The sequence below is a fragment of the Nicotiana tomentosiformis genome, chromosome 12, assembly GCF_000390325.3.
Source record: "Nicotiana tomentosiformis chromosome 12, ASM39032v3, whole genome shotgun sequence".
NCBI lineage: Eukaryota > Viridiplantae > Streptophyta > Magnoliopsida > Solanales > Solanaceae > Nicotiana > Nicotiana tomentosiformis.
The window spans coordinates 135127951-135150777 of NC_090823.1; the positions used below are offsets into that span (position 1 = coordinate 135127951).

At 35.4% G+C, this 22827-nt stretch overlaps 3 protein-coding genes and 1 long non-coding RNA gene across 16 annotated transcripts in view; all 4 read right to left on the minus strand.

The window, feature by feature from the left end:
• Positions 1 to 194: 194 nt before the first annotated feature.
• LOC104105668 (metal tolerance protein 4-like) lies at positions 195 to 4255 on the minus strand. Of its 2 annotated transcripts, none has more exons than XM_009614036.4 (7): positions 3949 to 4255; positions 2867 to 2970; positions 2456 to 2654; positions 1540 to 1718; positions 1308 to 1458; positions 708 to 838; positions 195 to 580 (listed from the first exon to the last, which is right to left on the minus strand). In XM_009614036.4, exons 1-7 carry the CDS (start codon positions 4187 to 4189, stop codon positions 401 to 403), a joined length of 1185 nt encoding a protein of 394 aa, XP_009612331.1. In that variant the 5' UTR covers positions 4190 to 4255; the 3' UTR covers positions 195 to 400. The 2 variants fall into 2 exon arrangements, with proteins under 2 accessions (XP_009612331.1, XP_009612330.1); XM_009614035.4 differs by having other exon boundaries at positions 2867 to 3036.
• An 851-nt stretch (positions 4256 to 5106) lies between these two features.
• Positions 5107 to 11170, minus strand: LOC104105666 (E3 ubiquitin-protein ligase SINAT2-like). 3 transcript variants are annotated; one of them, XM_009614032.4, is made up of 4 exons: positions 10768 to 11170; positions 9892 to 10157; positions 7443 to 7826; positions 5107 to 5800 (listed from the first exon to the last, which is right to left on the minus strand). In XM_009614032.4, exons 2-4 carry the CDS (start codon positions 10114 to 10116, stop codon positions 5477 to 5479), a joined length of 933 nt encoding a protein of 310 aa, XP_009612327.1. In that variant the 5' UTR covers positions 10117 to 10157; positions 10768 to 11170; the 3' UTR covers positions 5107 to 5476. The 3 variants fall into 3 exon arrangements, with proteins under 3 accessions (XP_009612327.1, XP_009612329.1, XP_009612328.1); XM_009614034.4 differs by having other exon boundaries at positions 10954 to 11091; XM_009614033.4 differs by lacking the exon at positions 10768 to 11170 and adding an exon at positions 10361 to 10737.
• Positions 11171 to 14000: 2830 nt separating this feature from the next.
• Positions 14001 to 15980, minus strand: LOC138903556 (uncharacterized). The gene is made up of 2 exons (XR_011412814.1): positions 15105 to 15980; positions 14001 to 14384 (listed from the first exon to the last, which is right to left on the minus strand). It is a non-coding gene; the product is annotated as an uncharacterized lncRNA (long non-coding RNA).
• A 4214-nt stretch (positions 15981 to 20194) lies between these two features.
• LOC104105664 (histone-lysine N-methyltransferase ASHH3-like) overlaps positions 20195 to 22827 on the minus strand; it is a 56374-nt gene continuing 53741 nt past the window's right edge. For 9 of the 10 annotated variants that reach the window (XM_070189989.1, XM_070189980.1, XM_070189982.1 and 6 more), the window contains 5 exons: positions 22651 to 22678; positions 22472 to 22562; positions 22056 to 22104; positions 21888 to 21969; positions 20195 to 20522 (listed from right to left, as the gene is read on the minus strand). In XM_070189989.1, the coding sequence (XP_070046090.1) occupies positions 21892 to 21969; positions 22056 to 22104; positions 22472 to 22562; positions 22651 to 22678 (246 nt within the window). In that variant the 3' untranslated portion in view covers positions 20195 to 20522; positions 21888 to 21891. Of the gene's footprint in view, positions 20543 to 21887; positions 21970 to 22055; positions 22105 to 22471; positions 22563 to 22650; positions 22679 to 22827 lie in introns of all 10 variants that reach the window. The other variant, XM_070189981.1, reaches the window with a different exon arrangement.

Genomic DNA, 22827 nt, shown 5'->3' on the forward strand with positions numbered 1-22827 from the left:
TTTCCCAATATGTAAATCCAGAATGAGCTTAATTTTTCTTCATTATCAGAAAAAGTAAGGAGCTTTCTATAACAAATTTATTTAAATTGCAGTTCAAGAATGACATCACACAAATTACACAGGAGTACCTAGAGTTGATATTCTCCTCACCCTTGACAGGAAATTATCCTGAAAATGATAAAAGCTCCAATAGCTAGGAAAGATGCTTGGGATCTTTCAATAAATCCAGTATGTTGGATAATATGAAGTTAGGAGAAATGTTTTAGACAATATACAAAAATTATCATGCAAATTCCTCAAACATGACCAAGAGTATTTATAGAGGTTCAGGAGCAGCTGAGCTCCCAATCAAAGACCTATTCTTTATATTGAAATTTCTCCTAGTTTGTGTGTTCTACACTTAAGATTCATTGTTGGGCAGCTTGCTGGGGACGGAGTGTTCTGGTTTGTGTTCACATTCAAAATCAAGATGAACAAATGCGCGTTCCACTTCAGGGAGTTTCTCGAGCTTTATTTGTAGAGTCTCTCCGATAATATGTGCTTCTTTCAATGGCAAATCTTCCGGGAGTTCAATATCAACCTATGTTAAAAGAAAGGAAGCAACATTTTGAAATCAGCAGAGATCTGGAAAAGGCTATGCCTTAATAATTCAGTTAGTTCAGACCAAAGATGTTTAGGAAAATGATTTCATGCTATTGGAGACTGACCTCAACAAAGTACAAGACACCAAAGGTGTATGCTCGAACTGTATCAATACGTTTCACTTGAGGATGTCTTATAACAACATATGTTAACTTCTGCATAACTTCAGGAGGAGCTGATTGTCCTACCAGTGACACTGCATCAAGAACCTCATTCAAGTTTTATTTGATGTATTGATATAAATAACACCAAGAAAATATCGGAGTTTTGCATCCCAGGGTGTGGTCTAGTGGTCAATGAAGTGAGAGGAGAACCATGAGGTCTCCAGTTCAAACCCCAGCGGTGGCAAAAAGACACTAGTTAATTTCTTTCCATCTGCCTAAACCTTGATGAGCAGAGTTACTCGATACGTTTACTGGTGAGAGGTAGCAGGTAACCGGTGGAATAGTCGAGCTGCGTGCAAGTTGGCTTGGACAACATATATTATGTGCTCAGACTTGAGGTGTCCAACAAGCATAATTCTTGCAGACATCCTAAAGGGATAATTTTTCTTACAAGGTTAGATTCTAGTCTGCGTTACTAGTTCTGTGTTTGTTGAACGTCGCTGTTAACTTCCATGAATTATTGACGAACTATAAATTCAACAGGAACATGTAAGTATATACCTGCATTCTCTATCACAGTGGCTGACCAATTTGAGATTGTATAAATAGCAAGGATAAGAGCACCAACGGGATCAATCCACCAGTAGAACTTATCACCAAGTACAGCTGCTATTAACCCGACTACGTTAGTAACCACATCAAAATAGTGATCCTGACAAATACATCAACAAATTAGGAAAAGAGATTATCAGGAGAAGATGTGGAAACCAGAAGGTAAGGACACTACACACACCTTTGCATACGCACGAACAATGTTGTTTCCTGAGCTTCTGCAGTAAAGCCAAAGGGCAAGTTTTACTACTGTGGCAGTTAACATGATGGAATATAACCATGCGAGCTGATTCAAAGTCATCTTTTCAGGAGCTTTATTTTCAACTAGTTGTTCTACAGCCTGGATCAGCACCTGAAAGCCTACAAAGAAATGCACATGATTATGCAAATTGAAGAATTTCATATACAAAGAGGTTAGCTCTCATATGAATGGTGCTAATTCCCCTGTTCTCTCTAATCTCATTTGGTTTCGAGAGCCTCCATCTCCCCGTCTCTTACTCGTCTTTTGAAAGCCGTCATCCTGTTTTTTTTTTTTTTTATTTCCAATGCCTCACTCTCACCTGTCCAAACTGACATGTATTCACTAACCCAACAACAACAACAACAACAACCCAATGGAATCCCACAAGTGGGGTATGAGGAGAGTAATGTATACGCAGACCTTACCCCTACCCTGAGGGATAGAGAGGCTATTTCCGAAAGACTCCCGGCTCGAGAGGAAGAATAGGAATAAGGTAATAACAACAAGGCCAGGAAAATGATACTATCAATGTATGAACCGAGAAAACAAACAAATGGAAGAAAGCAATAGCAACAAGCAGTATTACGACAAAGTACTAGAAAACCGAAGCGGAAGATAGTACTGAAAACAACCCTAATACTAGCACTCTAAGAATCGAAGACAATGTACTAGTCAGCTCGCGCTAATAAACCTGGAACATATTAGAAAAACACACTACGACCTATTACCCTTCTACCCTAATCTTCGACCTCCATATCCTCCTGTCAAGGGCCATGTCTTCTGTAAGCTAAAGTCGCTATGTATTCACTAACCCGATAATGGAATTTCAAATGCAAAGTCAAAGCAGATAACATACCAAGTGTAGCCATAATAGCAGCAAAGACGATGATTCCAACAGGCTGCACTCTCAATTTTCCAATAGGATATTTATAGACATTAATATTTTTCATTGAAAGATGAGTAAACCATAGTATGCCACCAGCCATGAGGTCAAGCAATGAATCCAGTGTAGATGCAGCAATAGCTAAAGAACCACTCTTTACTGTGGCATAGATCTGCAAGGCGCGATATGTGTCAATACTGCTATTGTGACAAAAAGGCATAAACCACCATCTTTATCATTTTTCCAGGTCATTCAAACATAAACCAGAATTTCACTTTTACTGCATATATAAAAATGTTGCAGGACAAAGAAATGCATACACATTAATAGATGATTTCTCATTCTCATGTTAATGACGAGTTCAATTAAGTAATTTCTGGTCACCTTGAGAGCAAGCAGTATAATGTTTGCATAATTGGAGATTCTCATTGCTCTCTCATGTTGAGCTTGTTCTTCGAGATCCTCTTCATCAATGCAATCAGAAGCAACTGCAGAATCAACTTCCTCAAATGACTTCAAAGTCTCAAACTGTTTTTCATAGTATTCCTTTTCTCCTATCATCATAAAACTTAGTCAACGGAGCACCGAGGGCAGTGGCGAACCTAAATTTTTTTCCAAAGGTGTTCAAATTTGAATGAAGTAAAAAAAATTCCCGACAAAGGGTGTTCAATATGTGTTGTATACCGCTAAAACGTAATATTTTACCTATATACACAGTGTAATTTTTCGACGAAGGGTGGTCAATTGACCATCCTTATAACCATGTGGCTTCGCCACTGACTGAGGGTGTTAAAGATATCCTTTTCTAGCGGTAGATATTTGAATTTCCCTAGTGTAGTTTCCAGCAAAATTTTGCTTTATTTGCAAATAAAAAAAAAAAAAAAGGAAAGAAAAAATTGATATCCTTTTCTTTTTTTTTTTTTTTTGGTTAAGAGGGAAACCCGCAGCCGCTACACTTGGTGCGCACTGGGTAAACCTCCCCTGTGTAATAGCCTGCAAGCCACACAGGAGAGGTAATCCGCACTAGGCAAGCCATGTGCGACAGACTCAACCCAAAAGGCATTGAGGGGGATTCGATCCCAGGTCATCCTTTTCTAATCTTTAAAAGATGTTAAGGAGTTTAATATGCAGTGTGATTGGATTAACATGATCAAACGATTGTATAACAGCTTCTGTTTGAGTCCTTTAATAGGAGTAATTAATATCAAACAGAACCTAGTCTATACACCAAATTTAGCATAGAAAAGAAAAAGTTTCACTTTTTCTCAAGCCAAGAACATGTTCATGGGAATATATAAGAACATGCATATTAACAATAGCAAGATAAAACTAATTCTTAACTTTACATAATCCATTAATTACAAGCACTATAGTTTTATACAACATATAATAATCTTTATATATATCATAATCAGTTAACCACATATTTAGTCCGGAACCAAACAACCTGAGAGAGAGAGAAGAACCTTTGGTTAAGTCAGAGGATATGGAGAGGTTATTAATGATGTATGAAGCTTCAGAATCAATAACAAAAGAGTTGATCACCTTATCTGGAAGCCTAGACAAGAAATCACGGCGGAGCGACGTAAAAGAGTTATGCCGGCTGAAACGCCGGCTGCTCCGCCGTCCACTTCCGCTAAGCTTCCACCCCTCCAACAATGGCGTTTTAGTTCCATTAATATTGTTAGCCTCTAATTCTCCCTCCATTATCAAGAGTTGTAGGAGTATATATTTTCAGTAATGCAAACTCCAAATCATGTAATTAAGCTTCACACTATTTGCATTGATTAGATATATATAACTTCGAGTATGATCTAACTTTTATTTTAATTAGAAAAAAGACAAAGTCAGATGTTGTACTAATTAAAAATATAAAGAAGATTAAAACGTAGTACGTACTACCAAACCATTAGATAATTTTGTTTCTTTAAAAAAAACTGTCTTTGCGTTGGGTCTCAAACTTTCTGTTTTAAGTTGCTAACTTTGTCTTTTTGCTAATTTATTAATAAATTCTTTCTAACATTCCAAAAATTATTTTGTTTTCGAAAGAGTCAATACAAGATTTTAAATTAGTTAAAACAGAATATTCTTGCCAATTAAACACGCTCTTACGAGAGCATAGGTACATACATAGACAATATATAAAAGCTGAGGCATGGAATAAGCCAACAATTATACTCATTAAGATATTCTCTTTGTTGTAGACTTCTACATATCATAAAAAACTTAATTTTTGTGATTGGCAAGTTTGACTTAGCGGGCATTTGGACATAAGAATGGTAATAATCTGAGTAAAAATTTTGAAAAATAACTTTTTAAAAATTTTTAAATTTTCGAAAAATTCCAAAATTTATCTTCAAGTGAAAACTTGAAAATTTATGGCCAAACACTGATTTCGGAAAAAGTAAAAAAAATTCGAAAAAAGTGAAATTTTTCTTATGTCCAAACGGGCTCTTAGACTTCCTTTTTCCTTTTTGAAATTGTTCATTTTTGAATTATCTATTAGAGCTTAGTTAAGCCGAGGGTCCACCGGAACAACCTCTACTTTCTCCCCAGTCAATTTCTAAGTAAAGGACTGAAGTGATTGATTCAACCAGCCAGAATCATGCCTTAAAGAACTAAAATTGTTGACAAAGAAATAAAAGATTATATATATAGATAAACAATGTTCTATATGTCACTTGATTCTGATTACATAGATTGTCAAAAAGTTAAATGCCTCATAATATTAGATATACAAATAGCATTGGCAGAATGCATGGCCAACAGTTGAAGCTGAATACATTCAACATAAATTGATTGATCCAAAAACCTGAACCTATGTAGAACCATCTACAACCTTTATATTTTTACAAGAAATACAAAAAATAAGCCACCAGCTAATCAGGGATAACTAACTATACTCGTGGCCTCTAGGACGAAATTTACTGTGCTATTTGATGGACATGGCGTGAAATTGATGCTAACTCTGAGGAAGAAGACCGTATTTATACTTTACAATGGTTCTCTCCAAATGCGCCCGGCTACCTTCAGCTTTAGTTCCTTCCTGTCACCACCAGAGAAGAAGAGTGCCATGCTCCTTTGAATGAGCAGCCCGTCTAAACTGTCTCGGACAGTTTTATGACTATCACGGATGCTCCTAGGAACTCCTTGCCATATTAACTTTCTGCCAAATCCACCTACTTCAAGACTATAACTAAACTTTTTCGCATCATCATCATCACCCATAAAACGAAGGAATGCCATGTATACTGGTGCCACACCGACATTGAAGGCCTCAAAGTGCAAGCAGAACTGGTGACCAAAACAGTTGAATACCTAATCCACATAATATAGCAAAAGAAATATTACTTAAACGATCCATGTATCAGATAGTGGTTTTCTCCTAGTAAATAACAAGTTAAAGAACTTCCTGTCTTAGAGCAAAGTGCTAAATATTAACAAATAAGCAACAAAGAACAGAGTTCATTTTTATTTCTCTGCCTTCCTTTTCAAACAAAAAAGAAGACAGGCTGGTTGTAAAAGTAGAAGCAATTTAAGCCACTTAGAGTAACTCGAATGAGAATATGATGAGGAATGATGATACCAAAATGCAATATTACTTCTTCATTTAAGGGAGAGACATAAATTTCAGAAAATTAGTTAATGGCACAATTTCTCCTCCTGTATTTAATAGGAGTTCCACGAAATAACTACTATTTCATCAAAATCCCTTTTTCAAAAACACCTGTAAAGTTCTTATGGAAAAATACCGAGCTTTACCAACGCTACACATGTAATTTAAATCTATGATGTTATTCTTGACTTTCTATTTTTTATGATCCCCAGTCACACTATATCAAGTTACAGTAGGACCTTCTTTGTTCTTTCTTTTCGTTTAAATGCAATATAATATCAAAAGAGTTAGCCGAAAAACAGTGCCAAGATTTTAAGGAAAACCCAGTATTGACAGAGATGAGCCACAATTCTGTGTCTTTTCATGGAAAATGCTTCAGTATTTCAACCTACTACTGCCTTCAACTACAAGGAGATTTGAGTTGGTCGTTTCTTTCAGTCTAGATTTTCCTGGATGGTTCATACGATTACTAACATTGTATTTCAATGTTGGCTTCAAAGGGTCTGTGAATCTTACCAGTATTTTCAGTTCAAGATTCCTCTTTCTTGAAACTCTATTAACTTTGGGTTGTCGGAACTCGAAACAGGTGGAGGAATAAACTGCATGTTTGTACTTCCTTTCTTTCCGGGGCAGGTCTCTTTTTTTATCCGGGGCAGGTCTCTTTACCTTGCTTGTGTCTGTTTTTGGCTTTTTGACTACTACTTAAAGTTGAACTTATCAAAACCATACGTAAAAACTCACAATTCTGGTTAATTCCTGATGATACCACAATTAGAATTGGTAGGGTACAAACTGCGGTGATTTGATCAAAATACTGGTCTCTTGGTTTGAAATTGGTAGGACAATCCTCTCTGTGATAGGAGCTTCCAATCAAGGAGATAAGAATGCCAAGAAGAGTTTGGGTGAGTGCTCACGCTTAAAACATTCTGATTAATATATTCCACCGACATTATCATTAGACTGCAAAGATGCACCGACTATGGTTCTTATTGTCTACTTAAGACATGGCAGAGTTGCACATCTGCACTAGGAAAAGAGCTTTAACAACTTTACTCTCTCAACCCTCATGTAATGCATTTTATCCAAGTCCATTTCATTTCCTGGAGTTAGAACAAAAATCCTTATTACTTAGTTTGATGTCTGCTTTGAGCCTTGAATTGTTAATATGGCATGTGATTCATGAAGTTCTGCAGTTCTATCTTGAAAAAGGCGTGAAAAAACTAGCAAACAGTTGGCCTCTCTAAGCTAAGGAAAAAAGGAAAGGAAGAGAGAGAGAGAGAGAGAGAGAGAGAGAGAGAGAGAGAGAGAGAGAGAGAGAGAGAGAGAGAGAGAGAGAGAACTCACAGTCAACATCCACGTAGCATTCTCAACATCTTGAGGATTAGCTTTGACATAACGATGGTTGAAGGTACAGCCGTCATGCATATCAACCTTGTGATCATTTTTGAGGTGTGCAACAAGGGACTGAATATCACCAGTAACAGTGCATTCAGATCCCGCATAAGGGCAGTTGTATGGACGAAACCTGCAGTTCTGCTCATGCCGAAGCCTACTATGATAAGCGAATATATCTTGACAGCCAAAGATTTGGTATCGGCATGGCAATTCCAGTGACTCTGCAATTTTCTCCAATGCTAGACATCTTATGTTTCCAAGCTCATGGCGGCAAATTGGGCATACATGGACTTTTGTCTTGCACTTCAGGCATAACGTATGACCGTTTGGACACTTCGCACATGGAAGATGTAACAAATTCAGTAGAAAGTGAAATTAATCAAAGGCCAAAAAGATAATGACAACTCAAATAAAGTGAAATAAATACTATAAAATTACTGGATAGAGCTCTTTTTACTTTAACAACAAATGCTCTGTATCTCCAAAACGTGCATGTCCTACATTCCAGTTTTGGTTATATCCGAAATGTTACCCAATTTACAGAAAGCGAACCCCTTTCTTTTGATTAATGATGGAAATTCTCCCCTATACAAGCAGTGTATTAAAAAATAGAGAATCTGCAACAAAATATAAATTTCTACAAACGACACCGATCTTCTATACAAATTGTAACTTCATGGGTGCACCGAAAATAACTAGGAATGAGAGACTATTTCTCAAATACATGGAGTCGTTTGAATAAACGTAATGTAAAAACTAAGTTAGCTCACACTTTGGTATTGTCTCAAGTACAACTTTCCACTTTCAACTATATTAGCTCCCTTATACGCTTATATTTTTACTTTTATCTAATAAACGTAATGTAAAAACTATATTAGCTCACACTTCTACATTTCTCAAGGCCAACTTTTCTACTTTCCTTTCCTGAATAAACACAAAAATATTTTATTTTGGCATTTTCTATACGATATAAAATGAAGCACAATATCAGCTCTTATCACATAATTTCTATTTTAGGGCAATATAGCACTAAGGAATGGGTCAGTCGAGGTCGACTAGGAAGCACCGAGGTTTGTGGTCGAGATGTCAACAACGGGCGAGATCGAACACTATTAGCAGAGTCGTAACGGCTATAGAGTGTGTTAGGGTTAACCGCATTAGGGTTATGTCTCATATATATAGAAAAAGAGACAGTGATATAGGACAGGTGACATTCATTTGATAAGAACCGACTTTTGAGAAAAGATTCTCTCTTTTATAAAGATACAAACACTACCTTTCCATCAAGATTCTTGTTCATATTATTCCACACATTTCCGTCAGATCCGAGAATAATTCGAACGTTGTAGGATTTGTTTGTCACTCATCATTGTCAGGAGAGACAATCATTTAGTTCATCCTTTATTGGGTGAACCACTTCTCCTATTTACTTAAATGCCATTTATTGTTAGTTCTTCCTCCGTTATTGCTCACACTTTTTAGAACAATTAATGTATGTTGTAGTCAACCCACTACCAGATCTGTCTAACGTTATTCACGTTTTCGGAACTCACATCTAGAGATATTATTTTTAACTAGGTTTAACCCATTATTATATAAACTTGACTGTTTTAGCCAAAGTTATATTTTTTGGTCAAACAATTTCTTTGACACATATCGAGCAAGTCTAAACTCTTAAGTGTGCATCAGGTATGTATTGTTTATAGTCTATAACTTGCTATGTTTATGCTGATGCAAGCTAGAATCCCTCTTGGATTTTGACAGTTAGAAGATAGAACATGCATTGAGAAGCAGAAAACTTTCACCAATAAATCCTATTCAAAGAAAAGCTCAAACACCAAGGAAGAGCACTGCAGAACTTGAATTTTATGTCCCAATGACTTGAAAGCTATTCAAAAACAGCCAATGCTCATTGGGAAGAAACATAACACTTCACATGTTCAGTTTGTCAAACTAGAGGAGGCAGAGACATTTCTGGAAAAATTGCATTATCACCTAAATGCCCCACCAGCAGTTTTCTATGTATTTTTTTGGACATCAATCAAAATGAGTGTTACTGTCCTAACATATTAAGCTAGTGTAGTAGAGTGTTTTCATTAGGGCCACCTAGCCAATAGCATCATTACATGAACAAGAAGCCGACTTCTTTTAGCTTACACCTCAGAAATCTCAGTGCCAAAGTAAGCAGAAAATAAAATCTTTTCAGGCTTAAATTTCTATCAGGTCACGGGGTTTCTAAATCCATCACATTTGAATTCGGATTCTTGTCCAATTTCAACCTCAATTTTACTAATCAATGCCCCCTCCTGAATATTTTGGGAGTAAAATAACTTTCAAGAATCTCGCATCACTTTAATTGCAAATCTGACATTCCAAAATAAGCTACATGAGAACCAACCTGATGAATTGGAGGGTACATTAGATTCATACAAACAGGGCATTCGAGTAGCTCATGGACAGCTGTATTAGATCTTGTTCCATGATTCCCACCAATAATATTAACAGCTGTGGATTTTCTAAAAGGGGAGCTTTTGGGTTCAGCATTTTCGGGTGCAATACCATAATCAGCATATGCGCTACGAGAATCACCAATATCCTGGTAACTACTGCCTCCGGGAGCCATGTATTAAACTGCAAAGCCACGAACAAATGTATATCCTAGTCCTGCCAAAGCAAGTGGGGAACATAACTTAGTATTGTATAAAAGGAGAGAAATAGGAAATCTCTTTCCTTTTCAGCATCACACTGAATGTACAACAATTTCCTACACAAGAAGCAAATTCTCCTTGACAACACATTGTTCACAAACTTTTGATGGGACAGAAATGAAAAAGCATAGAATTTAAGCCAAATCTGGAAATGCTCACCTACTAAGCACACAACAATTCCCACAAACATGAGAAACAGAAGAAAAAAAATCAACTTTTTCTTTTCTGAAATCAACCTTTGTAGACACAGACCAAGACAAACATTCCAAGATCCAAACTTTTTTACTTTATTAGTTGTCTGAAGGAGAAAAGATTGAGTCTTTGCCCAAAATATTTCCTTTTCCTCACTTTTTCTTCAAATTCTCATATTTTCAAACAATTCCATAACAGTAAAAACTTCCCAGAAAAGCAAAATGAAATTGATAGTTCATCAAAAAGATCAAAATTCAAAATCAAATGCTACATAAAATCAATACCATCAACAACCCACAAAATTTGAGCTTCTATAGAGAAATCAAAGCCAAAATGTCAACAACAAAAAGATAAAGAAAGTCAGCAAAACTAACCAAGAAAAGCAAGACCCAGGTGAGAAAAAAAGCTTGAATAATCAACCCATTTTGATAGCACCATTAGCTACCTTAAAAATTTGAGCTTTCTAATGAAGAACGCAAAAAAGGTCAAAAGCTAAAGAAAAGAGAGCAAAAATGACCAAGAAAAGGAAGACCCAGATGAGATTTTGTAGCAAAAAAGACCTTGGATTAATCAACCCATTTCAAAGCAGTCAATAATTGGGTCGTTATTAGATTCATCAAGAATCAAGACAAAGCACAAAAAAGAAAATTTAGGATAGAGGAAAAACACATCCCTAGACATCAAAATTAGTTAATTCTATTATAATTTTCATAAGTTATGTTTAATGCAATAAAACAATAACAATCTCAAATAAATTAAGACGCGATATATGAATCTTCACTAGTCTCATTATTATACTTTATTTTATTTAAATTTATCTTGTTCCAATATTATACACATACAAACAAAAGTATTAAACCTATATATATATTAATATTTTAATAAATTCATTAATATATGAATTACTATCATTTAATCTTTTTAATTCAATTTTTCAAGTGTTTTAAAGGATTATTGTCAATTTAATCACAATTTATGTAATAAGGAATTAAAGGTAATATGTATTTATTGTTTTTATTATAAATAGACATGAATGTATACAAAAATTTCGACCAAATAAATCTTTACTGGCAGTCTCCTTAATTTACGTGATAGATGTTTCTAAGCAGGCCATAACAATAAAGAATAATTAAATTATATTATCCAAATCTAGTGAAACAGGAGTCAAAGATGTGGGAAGGGTCACAATCAACCATATCTATAATGGAACATAATTGACATAATTACTTTAGCTTTTTGTTTTGTTTCAAATTATATCAGGTGTGCACATGTGTGCAAGAAAGGAGCTTTTTTTTTTCAAGCACACATGTAACACAGTGATCAATGAAGTAGTCGAAAATTTTGAAAATCAAGATTTCAAGATTTCAAGATTTATTATCATTTATTTATGTTTTAAAAGGGACAATTTATCGGTACTTATATTAGTGTAAGATAACAAATACTTAATAAAATAACTAAAGTACCGACAAGCTGACTAGTACATCATCATTTTAATACTATTTGTTTAGGACACATATCGAGCAAGTCTAAACTCTAAATAGAAGAAGCTTTTTAGGTGTTTGAACGAGTCAAGTGGGATTGATACACTATGTCAGTATTGATATAGTATTTGTTTATGACACAATAAATGGTGATTTTTGTGTGTTTTTCATTGGGGGTAAAACGGTGACAGTTCCAATACGTAACGGTTGAATTATTCAATTCATGTTTGAGGCTCTTATTTATGATTTCCTATAGTTGGTTATTTGAATTATTGAAGTATCAGTGGTCAATTTGTAAGCAAAGGATGTTATATGGTTTTTGAATCATTCCACTTTGTGATACAATTATGATTCAATCAATCAACTAAATCTATGTACTATATAAATCTTTTGTATTACGTAATACGTATAAGTCAATCACATCGCAACCTTTCTACTTTAACAAAATTGTATAGATTATAATTTGCGAAACTCAACATGTATTAATACACATGAATAAATGGATACAATCGTAAATTCGTATTGCATGATCCAAAATACAAAGAAATGAACTCGAAAATTATGCCAAGCGAAAACTATTGGTCACTAGGTCGTTTCCTATGGACCTACAAAATTTCAGGCCAATTGGAGTCCGTTAAAAAGATTCTATAGAATCAACGTTGTTAATACATACGAAAAAATGGATATAATTATAAATTTGTGTTACATGACTCCAAAACACCAAAAAATAAGCACAAAAGTCATGGCAAAGCGATAATCGCTAAGTCGTTTCCTATGAACCTACAAAATTTCAACTCAATCGGAGTCCTTCAAAAAAGTTCTACAAATCAACATACTAATACATACAAAAAAATGAATATAATCATAAATTGGTGTTGCATTACCCTGAAACGCCATAAAATAAACTTGAAAGTTATGTCGAAGTAATAAGTTATTGGCCACTAGGCCATTTCATATGGACTTACGAAATTTTAGGCCAATCAGAGTCCGTCAAAATATTTTTTTTATAAAATTAGCATGTACACACACAAAAAAGTGGATACAATTATAAATTCGTATTGCATGACTTAAACGCTAGAAAATAAACTCGAAAATAATGGCGAAGCAATACGTATCATTTCCAGTGGACCTACAAAATTTATGCCCAATCAAAATACGTCAAAAAACTTCACCATGTACTATTACACATGAAAAAGTGGATATACTCATAAATTCGTATTGCGTGACCTCGAAACACCAGAAAACAAACTCAAAAATCATGGGGAAGCAATGAGTATTGGTCACTAGGTCGTTTCTAATATACCTACAAAACTTCAGGAAAATCAGAGTCCGTCAAAAAATCTGCAAAGTTAACATGTACTAATATATACAAAAAAGTAAATATCATAAATTTGTATTGTATGATCCCAAAATGCCAGAGTAAATCCAAAAGTCATGGCGAAGCTGTGAGTATTGGTTATTAGACATTTTCTTATGGACTTACGAAATTTAAGGCCAATCGGAGTTCGTCAATTGTTTTTTAACAAAATCAACATATGCTAATATACATGAAAAAGTAGCTATAATCATAAATTCGTAATGCAAGATCCCGGAATGCGATAAAATAAATCCGAAAGTCATGATGAACATATGAATATTGGTCACTAGACCTTTTCTCAGGGACCTACAAAATTTAAGGCATATCGGAGTCCATAAAAAAACTTCTATAGAATCAGCATGTACTAATACACCCAAAAAAGTAGATATAATCACAAATTTATATTGCATGACCGTGAAACGTCATAAAATGAATCCGAAATGCCAAAAAACGATGTCAGTCATGACAAAGCAATGTGTATTAGTTACTAGGTTGTTTCCTATAGACTAACGAAATTTCAGGCTGGCCGTAGTTCGCCAAATTGTATTTTACAAAATCAGTATGTACTAATACATAGGAAAAATCAGATATGATCACAACTTCGTATTGCATGACCCCAAAACATCAAAAATAAATTTAAAAGTCATGGTAAAGCGATAAGTATTGTTACTAGGCTGTTTCCTATGGACCTACGAAATTTCAGGCCAATCATAGTCCGTCAAAACAATTAATGAATCAGCATGTACTAATACACATGAAAAAGTAAATATAATCACCAATTCGTATTGCATCTGTCACGACCCAAACCGATGGGCCGCGACGGACACCCGGTACCTTACTCAACCGAGTACCAACGTAACGTATCTTTCTTATTATTTAATCATATACACGTGGCATACGGGCCTAATAGGCCAACATGATCATTTACAAACTCAAAACATAGGCCGACAATGCCGTACAATCTTTCACGTACACCACATATGTCTACAAGCTTCTAAGAGTACATAATTGTCATAAAGGTCGGGACAGAGGCCCGCCATACCAAACCATACACATCTAAATCATACTGACCAAACAAGCAACTCCAGAGCAAATGGAGTGCACCAATATCTTCTGCTGAGCTGATCGCCTACTTGGAGGACTCTCGACCTGTCTATCGAGACATGCGGGCATGAAACGCAGCGTCCCCAGGCAAAAGGGACGTCAGTACAAATAATGTACCGAGTATGTAAGGAATGAAAATCAGTAAATAATAGACATGAGAGAAACATAGAGTAAAAGACTCGACATATACGTCTGCATAGCTCTGTGAATCATTTCATTTTTATAATGTCATACCATGCATTGGTATATGTGTTCATAACATCGTCAAGCCTCTGAGGGCACCCCATCATATCATCTTGGCCACTGTGGGCAAATCATCAACGTATACCAGCTGATCAGGTGGTGATGCGTATATAACGCCATAACCTTTTCCCATATCCCATATACATATAATATACATATATATGCGTATATAACGCTATCTGGTCATGAGTTAATGTATATGTATAAATGCATGAAATGCATAAGAAATACGTTAATAATATTTTCTCGGAATGTCATAAAAATAATATGCCTTAAGAAATACGTTAATAAGATTTTCTCGGAATGTCATAAAAATAATATGCCTGTCGGATAAATTTTATCAAATACGTATTTTTCTGAGACCCATGAACAGAAGATATAATAATAATTCACATGGGGAATCAAGAATATAGTCATCCCTAATATTTCTATGAATAGAGTCGTTTATGGAAACTGTGCGTTTGCTCGTTTCTTTCAGTATCATTTGGGTCATGCCAAAAAGAAAGAAGGGATAGCCTTAGCATACCTGGAGTAGGAAAAAATCCGTATGATATTCTTGGAAAAGGTTGCATCGTACTCTCTTAGAATCACAAAATCTCGCGTTGCTAATGTGCTAAGAAATTTCGTCGAAATTGTTTTGTTGCAAGAATTTTGTTGAAAGGTTGTCGGATGGAGTTCTAGCGTCTGGTTTGGAAATGTCTTGAGTTTGAATTAGAAGGAAATCAAAGTTGGAATGTTTTATGAGACCAACTTGTAAGAATTTCTAACGTTTTTGATTATAGTACTTTTGTATACAAATTCTAAGGAATTAAGTGTCTTTTAACTATCAATTAGGTTGCCACCTAATCAAAAGTGACTAAGAGTCACTTATTTGGAAAGTGGCTTGCTGCCACGTTCCTTTTCCTTGCTTATCTTTAAAGACTTAGTTAATTAGTATTATCTTATTTAACTAATTAATCCCTCATTAATCAATAATTAATCAATTATTCACATAATTAAGAATTATCTCAAATCACTTAAATACTACTCACTTTTAACATACCTTATACACCTCACTATCATGGTCATGTGGTAGCTTGTAGGGTACTAGTCCATAAATACCGGGCATTATAGCTCGGACCGTATTTTATTCCAAAATGCCAAACTTCGACGAAATTCATTTTCTTCGATTTGCTTACCCTCTCACCTTCACTAATTTACTCATCACTTGTTTGAAATAGTATAATATTTGTAACCTAAAAATAATCTTATTCCCGAGCTTGCGTCGATTAACTTACGACGAAACTTTAATGTCCGAAAATGCGGGATGTAACATCCCATTCCCGTGCATTCATTAATTCACTTATGGCATACTTTCATGTACGAAAATATGGGGGGTAACAGCATCCCCCCAAAACACCAAACACTGAACTCGAAAATTGTGGCAAAGCGATAAGTATTGGTCATTAAGCTGTTTTCTAAGGACCTACGAAATTTCAGGTCAATCAAAGTTCGTCATAAAAATTATGCATAATCAACATGTACTAATATCTACGAAAAAGTGGATATAATCATAAATTCGTATAGAATAACCCGGGAACACAATAAAATGAACCCAAAAGTCATGGCAAAGCTATGAGTAATTGTCACTAGGTCGTTTTCTATGGACCTTTCCTCGTTTTTGGCGTTTTAGGGGCATAAAATAGGAATTCATGACGATTCTCGAATTTTTGTGTGTTATAGTCCATGTCATCTGCATGAATTCGGGCAACCGGCCCGAATCTCCTAAAATTTTACGGGCCCTTCATAAGGACCTAATGAGCAATAATCATTGCTTCACAATGACTGTTTCTCATTTTTGACGTTTTAAGGCCATAAAATAGGAATTCATGACGGTTCCCAGATTTTCGTGTACTGCCATCTATATGAATTCGGGAAACCAGCCCCGAATCTCCTAAAATTTTGCGGACCCATAAAAAACGACCTAATGAACAATAGGCATCGTTTACCCATGATCGTCCTTGTTTTTTTTTTTTTGTGGCATTTTTGGCGTTTTAAGGCCATAAAACAAGAATTTAGGATGATTCTCGAATTTTCGTGTGGTATAGTCCACGCTATCTGTATGAATTTGGGTGACCGACCCCGAATCTCCTAAAGTTTCGCGGGCCCATAAAAGGGCCTAATGAACAATAGTCATTGCTTCATCATGACCATTCTTCATTTTTTAGTATTTTAGGGCCATAAAACAGGAACTCGGGACGATTGACGAATTTTTTGTGTGTTAGTCCACGCCATCTGGATGAATTCGGGAAACCGGCTCCGAATCTCCTATTATTTTGCAGGCTCATAAAAAATGACCCGATAAACAATAGTCATCGCTTCGCCATGACCGTTCCTAATATTTTGACATTTTAGGGCCATAAAACAAGAATTCATGACGATTCCCGAATTTTCGCGTGCAATAGTCCACGCCCTCTGCATGAATTTGAGCGACCGGTCCCGAATCTTCTAAAATTTTGCGAACCCATAAAAAATGACCTAATGACTAGTAGTCATCGATTTGCCATGACCGTTCCTCATTTTTTGGTATTTTAGGGCCATAAAACAAGAATTGAGGAAAAAGAATACACGATGATTCATAGATTTTCGTGTACTATAGTCCATGCCATCAGTATAAATCAGGCGACCGGCTAGGAATCTCCTAAAATTTTGCAGGCACATATAATTTAGTGAATAATAGTCGTCCCTTCGCCATGATCGTTCTTTGTTTTTTGGCGTTTTAGGGATGCCATAAAATAGGAATTAAGGACGATTCCCAAATTTTCGTGTGCTATAGTCCACGCTATCTGCAAGAATTCGGGCGATCGGCACCGAATCTCCTAAAATATTGCGAGCCCGCCAAAAACAACCTAATAAACAATAGTCATTGCTTCACCATGCCATTCCTCATTTTTGGCATTTTAGGGTCATAAAACAAGAATTCAGGGCGATTCCAAAATGTTCGTGTGCTATCGTCCACGCCATCTACATGAATTTGGGCGACCGGCCTCGAATATCCTAAAATTTTAAGTGCTCATAAAAAATGACCTAATGAACAATATTTATCGCTTCGCCATGATCGTTTCTCGTTTTTTGGCATATTAGGCCCATAAAACATGAATTTAGGACGATTTCCAAATTTTTGCGTGCTATAGTCCAGGCCATTTGCATGAATTTCGGCGTCTGACCTCGAATTTTCTAATATTTTATGGGTCCATAAAAAACGACCTAATGAACAATAGTCATCGATTCGCCATTGACCGTTCCTCATTTTTAGCGTTTTAGGGCCATAAAATAGAATTCAGGATGATCCCCAAATTTTCGTGTGCTATAGTCCACGTCACTAGGCTGTTTCCTATGAACCTGAGAAATTTTAGGCTAATCGGAATCCATAAAAAAAATTCTACAGTATCAACATGTACATTAACACATGAAAAAGTAAAAATAATCATAAATTCGTATTGCATGACCTCAAAATACCAAATAATGAACCTGAAACTCACGGTGAAATGATAAGTATTAGTCACTAGATTGTTTCTTATGGACCAACAAAATTTTACGGCAATCAGAATCTATCAAAAAAATTCTACAAAATCAGCATGTAGTAATACACACGAAAAAATCAATATAATCACAAATTCATATTGCATGACTCCAAAATACTCAAAAATAAACCTGAAAGTTATGGCGAAAGGATAAATATTGGTCATGAAGCCGTATCATATGTACCTATGAAATTTCAGGCCAATCGAAACCCGTCAAAAAAATTCTACAAAATTAGTATGTACTAATATATACGAAAAAGTGAATATTATCATAAATTCGTGTTGCATGACTCTGAAACACCATAAAATGAACGTGAAAGTCATGGCGAAGCAATGAGTATTGGTTACCAGGTCGTTTCCTATGAACCTACGAAATTTCAGGCCAATTTGAATTCGTCAGATTTTACTTACAGAATTACCGTGTACTAATACACACGAAAAAAGTAAATATAATCATATCTTCGTATAGCATGACCCCAATATACTAAAAAATAAACCTGAAAATCATGGCGAAATGATAATAATTGGTCACTACGCTATTGTTTCTATGAACCTACAAAATTTTAGGCCAATCGGAGTCCGTCAATTTTTTTTATAGAATCAGTATATAATAATACACATAAATAAGTTGATATAATCACAAATTCGTATTGCATGACTCAAAATACCAAAAAATGAACCCGAAAGTCCTGGCAAAGCGATAAGTATTGGTCACTAGGCAGTTTCCTATGGACCTACGAAATATTAGGCCAATCGGAGTCCATCAAAAAAATTCTACAGAATCAACATATATTACTATACATGAAAAAAAATGAATATAATCACAAATTCGTGTTGCATGACCCCAAAACACCAAAAAATGAATCTGGACATCATGGTAAAGCGATAAGTATGGTTACTAGGTCATTTCCTATGGACCTACAAAATTTCAGACCAATCAGAGTCCGTCTAAAAATACTATAGAATCATCATGTACTAATACACACAAAAAAGTGGATATAATCACAAATTCGTATAGCATCACCCAAAAATACCAAAAAATGAATCTGAAAGTCATGGCAAAACGATAAGTATTGGTCAATAGGCTGTCCTACGGACCTATTAAATTTCAGGCCAATCGGAGTCCGTCAAAAAAATTCTACAGAATCAGCATGTACTAATACACACAAAAAAGTGAATATAATCACAAATTCGTGTGCATGACCCCAAAACAAAAAATGAACCCGAAAAGCCAAGAATTTCAGGCCAATCGGAATCCGTCAAAAATATTCTACAAAATCACATAAACATATTTATAGTCAGTTATGAGTATTATATTCAAATGTCGCTTCTCACACAAAATGAAACACAGGAGTAAAAACAACTTGAAAACCAAGCTGTCGCCATCGAATCCAATTCAACGAAAAAATCGTAGCAGTTACTTTCATGCAAGAATAAATGATCTCCTACGATTAATTACAGCAAAAGAAATGATCCTACAAAAATCTTAAGCGTTTTACCTACCAATCTCATGCATTATTTTTTACTGATCTTATGTGAAAGAACACTAGTAATATGTCATAAAACGGATCTCTCCAGCTCAGGGGATTGCTGCATAAAGGTTAACGTCTCTAAATTCTGACCAATGTAGGTTAGTGCTGAACTTAGTAGTGATCTTAATAAAGTCCATAAAGAGGCTACAAATAGTGAACTAAACTAACGACATAATCCTCTTTTGAAAGTCAAAATAGAAATGACATTCAATTAACAAAACATTAGTTTAGCCACAAGATGTAACTTATATACACTAGCAATGTAAGTTTCATTTAACTATCAATGTAATTTAACCTGTTGTAACATGTTACCTGCCTTATTTTTTAGGGTACTACTTCTATTTATTTCAGAGTTACTTGTAGTTATCTTCTATATTACCTAATAGCGTAAAAATTCTTTTATACAACTACTGTATAGAAGTCAAAACTCTTGAAACAATACATGCTTGAAGGTCAATATGTTCATGATGCATAGCAACTCTAGCTTGGAAGTACATAAGTGGGTAGAAAATTCCCCAAAGTGGTGAAACCAATTATAGAAACTTTTAAGGTTGAAAAGAAGCACGATTAATGAGACAGCTAAAAGAATTGTTTATGATACAAGGTTAACTATAGGTGCATTTGAAGAGCTACATGTAAAGAATGTTTCCTATTTTTGGTTTCATGCTTACATTAGAAAAAATCATCAGAAATTGCAGCTTTATTGATGAAAAAATGTAAAATGGAACTTACACATTAGGTACAACATAAATGCCAAAGGCTATTTCAAAGTCTTGGATCTGGACATAACCACATATCCTTTATCCTTACAGAGGTTGGATCATGTGTATCTCCTATCCGGAGTGCTACCTGCACAACAATAGTTAAGCCTATAATCCTGTAAAGCTCTCTTTGGGATAATAAATTAAGGACGAACATAATCTGGCAAAGAAACTAAAGGTTATCCCAATTGAACAAAGTTTAGTACTTCTGTAGACAAATTATATACATTCCAATTATTCACTCCTTATTAGCCTTCAATCTATTAGCTTTCCCTTGTTTCGACACCACCGTTGGATAATGCTAACTTCTGTACAAAGTACAAACATTGGTTCTGGAAAGCCACTGAAGGGATGTGATAAGATTACTGATAATCAGAATGTCACTAGGCTTTTGCAAAGATCATTCCACAGACTAGATAGTTGGTTTTTATCTATGAGGAGATTCATTGTGGATTCACCAGGAAACAAGTTTAGAGGTCAAGAAGCCAGAATGGCTGTGTTTGACTGTTTTCTGATTCCACACTTGTCAAGAGGCAGCTCGAAATAGTCCAGAAGAGGAAAGCACACATTAACTGATCGCTCTCTGTCTAAAGTTCTGAAAAAGTGATTTAAAAATGTCCCGAGCGGGTGATGCCTTTTCTCAAAGTATATCTTCCTGCATTGACTGGTTTACATAGGCAGAGCTGCAGAGTACAGGTAAGTGAAAGAAATTTGATATTACATATATTTGGAGTTTGATCCCTATTAGCATGTCTTCAAGTTTGTGATTGGACTTGGACACGAGATTACAAACAAATTTTGATGAGAAGGTAAAGACCAAGGAGATATAAAATGCCACTTCACATCCTGGCCCCACCTTTTTCTCTTCTGGTTCTCTTGGGAGAAGAGGTTGGGGAAGCCATGTGACTACCTTTTTTTTTTTTTGATAACCGTAGTGTCCGGGCCAGCTTGCGCGCACCACGGGATACCTGCCACCTCCCACCAGCAACAGGTACCAGGTAACTCTATCCACCAAGGCTTGGATAGATGGGGAGAAATCACCTAGTATTTGCCTCCGCTGGGATTTGAACCTGAGACCTCATGGTTCTCACCCACTTCATTGACCACTAGGCCACACCCTTGGGTGCTCACCATGTGACTACTTTAGAACTTAACTTTATATGATTAGTTATTCTTTAAACGGATTCCGTTCTTTAAATAGAGACGAATCAAAGTAAAATCAAAGACTTTCTTCCAGCTTCAATTGTACTCCTGTAAATGCTTCAAGACTGACTCTCAGTGACTTAATTAGTATATTCCTCTTACTAACATCACATGAACACCACTTTTAGAGAGGAGCAATCAAAATATCGTCAATTTTTTGGAAAATTTCCACTGCAATAATCAAACAGTAAATGAAGCAGAACTTGAAACAAAGAGTTCGGACATATAATAATTACAAGAGTTGGCTTACCTGATTACACCAGAAAGTTACAGAACTCCCAATCTTCTTTTGACAGGTCAAAGTACTCAACACTGCCATCTTCAAACATGATCTGTTAGGGGATTGGGAGGACAAAAAAATATCTTCAGCCAAATCTAACCAAGTCCATTACACAACAAAAATTCACAGCTCCCTTACCAAATGTTTCTTGGCGATGGCATCAAACTGTTTTACAATTCCAAAGGACCTGAGAAGCATAGCATATTCAGGAGTCCCTTAAGCAATGGGTCTGGAAAAAGTAAAAATTGAACAAGCAAAAGAAAGAAAACCAAATAATAATGGGCCACTGTAGAAAGAGTTTCCTGTGAGAGTTCCTAGGATTGTAAATTCAACAATAGGGATGGATCTGACTTTGATACCATGTTAAGAAAATGAAATTTGGGCCTAACTTAACATCAAAAGCTAGCTCAACAAGTGAGAATTGTCCAAAATAAGAAGAAAACAACCCACTCCCGAAATCAATATGGAACATTCTAACACCCCTTATACTCTCGTGTAAATTGCAAAATAGTAAAACTCCATGATAAAACAAATATGCAAGAGTAATCACATACCTCCTGTCAAGAGAACGAATTATTCGTATAACTTGACCAATGCAATTATGAGGTCGCCTGATTTTTATGTCAGAATCATAACCCATACATCCTAAATAGGGAGATCCAAGTTAAATAGAAGAAAAGCTAAAATGACTAATTCAGAGATCATATAAGTTGCAAAACACAGAGCAGCCTACCTATTAAAGGAGCTCCAGTTTGATAAACCTGGTACAAAAGTTAAATAATGTTATCAAGTCCTTTATTGGAAAAGCAAATGTTCAATATTCAAGCACATACCATAAAATAATATGTTTTGTATTACATAGATTTGAAGGATTTATTACTTTCCTTTAAAGTTTCCCATTTAGGGAACA

What these genes read in the sequence shown, in the direction of transcription:
- LOC104105668 (XM_009614035.4), bottom strand. Translation starts at nt 4,189, where the DNA reads ATGGAGGGAGAATTAGAGGCTAACAATATTAATGGAACTAAAACGCCA. An exon ending in CACTGTGATAGAGAATGCAG is followed by an intron (nt 839 to 1,307) that starts GTATATACTTAC and finishes TTCTTGATGCAG; the next exon opens with TGTCACTGGTAGGACAATCA. An exon ending in GTGTCTTGTACTTTGTTGAG is followed by an intron (nt 581 to 707) that starts GTCAGTCTCCAA and finishes CTTTTAACATAG; the next exon opens with GTTGATATTGAACTCCCGGA.
- LOC104105666 (XM_009614032.4), bottom strand. Translation starts at nt 10,116, where the DNA reads ATGGCTCCCGGAGGCAGTAGTTACCAGGATATTGGTGATTCTCGTAGC. An exon ending in TGTACCCTCCAATTCATCAG is followed by an intron (nt 7,827 to 9,891) that starts GTTGGTTCTCAT and finishes CCATGTGCGAAG; the next exon opens with TGTCCAAACGGTCATACGTT. An exon ending in ATGCTACGTGGATGTTGACT is followed by an intron (nt 5,801 to 7,442) that starts GTGAGTTCTCTC and finishes TATGTGGATTAG; the next exon opens with GTATTCAACTGTTTTGGTCA.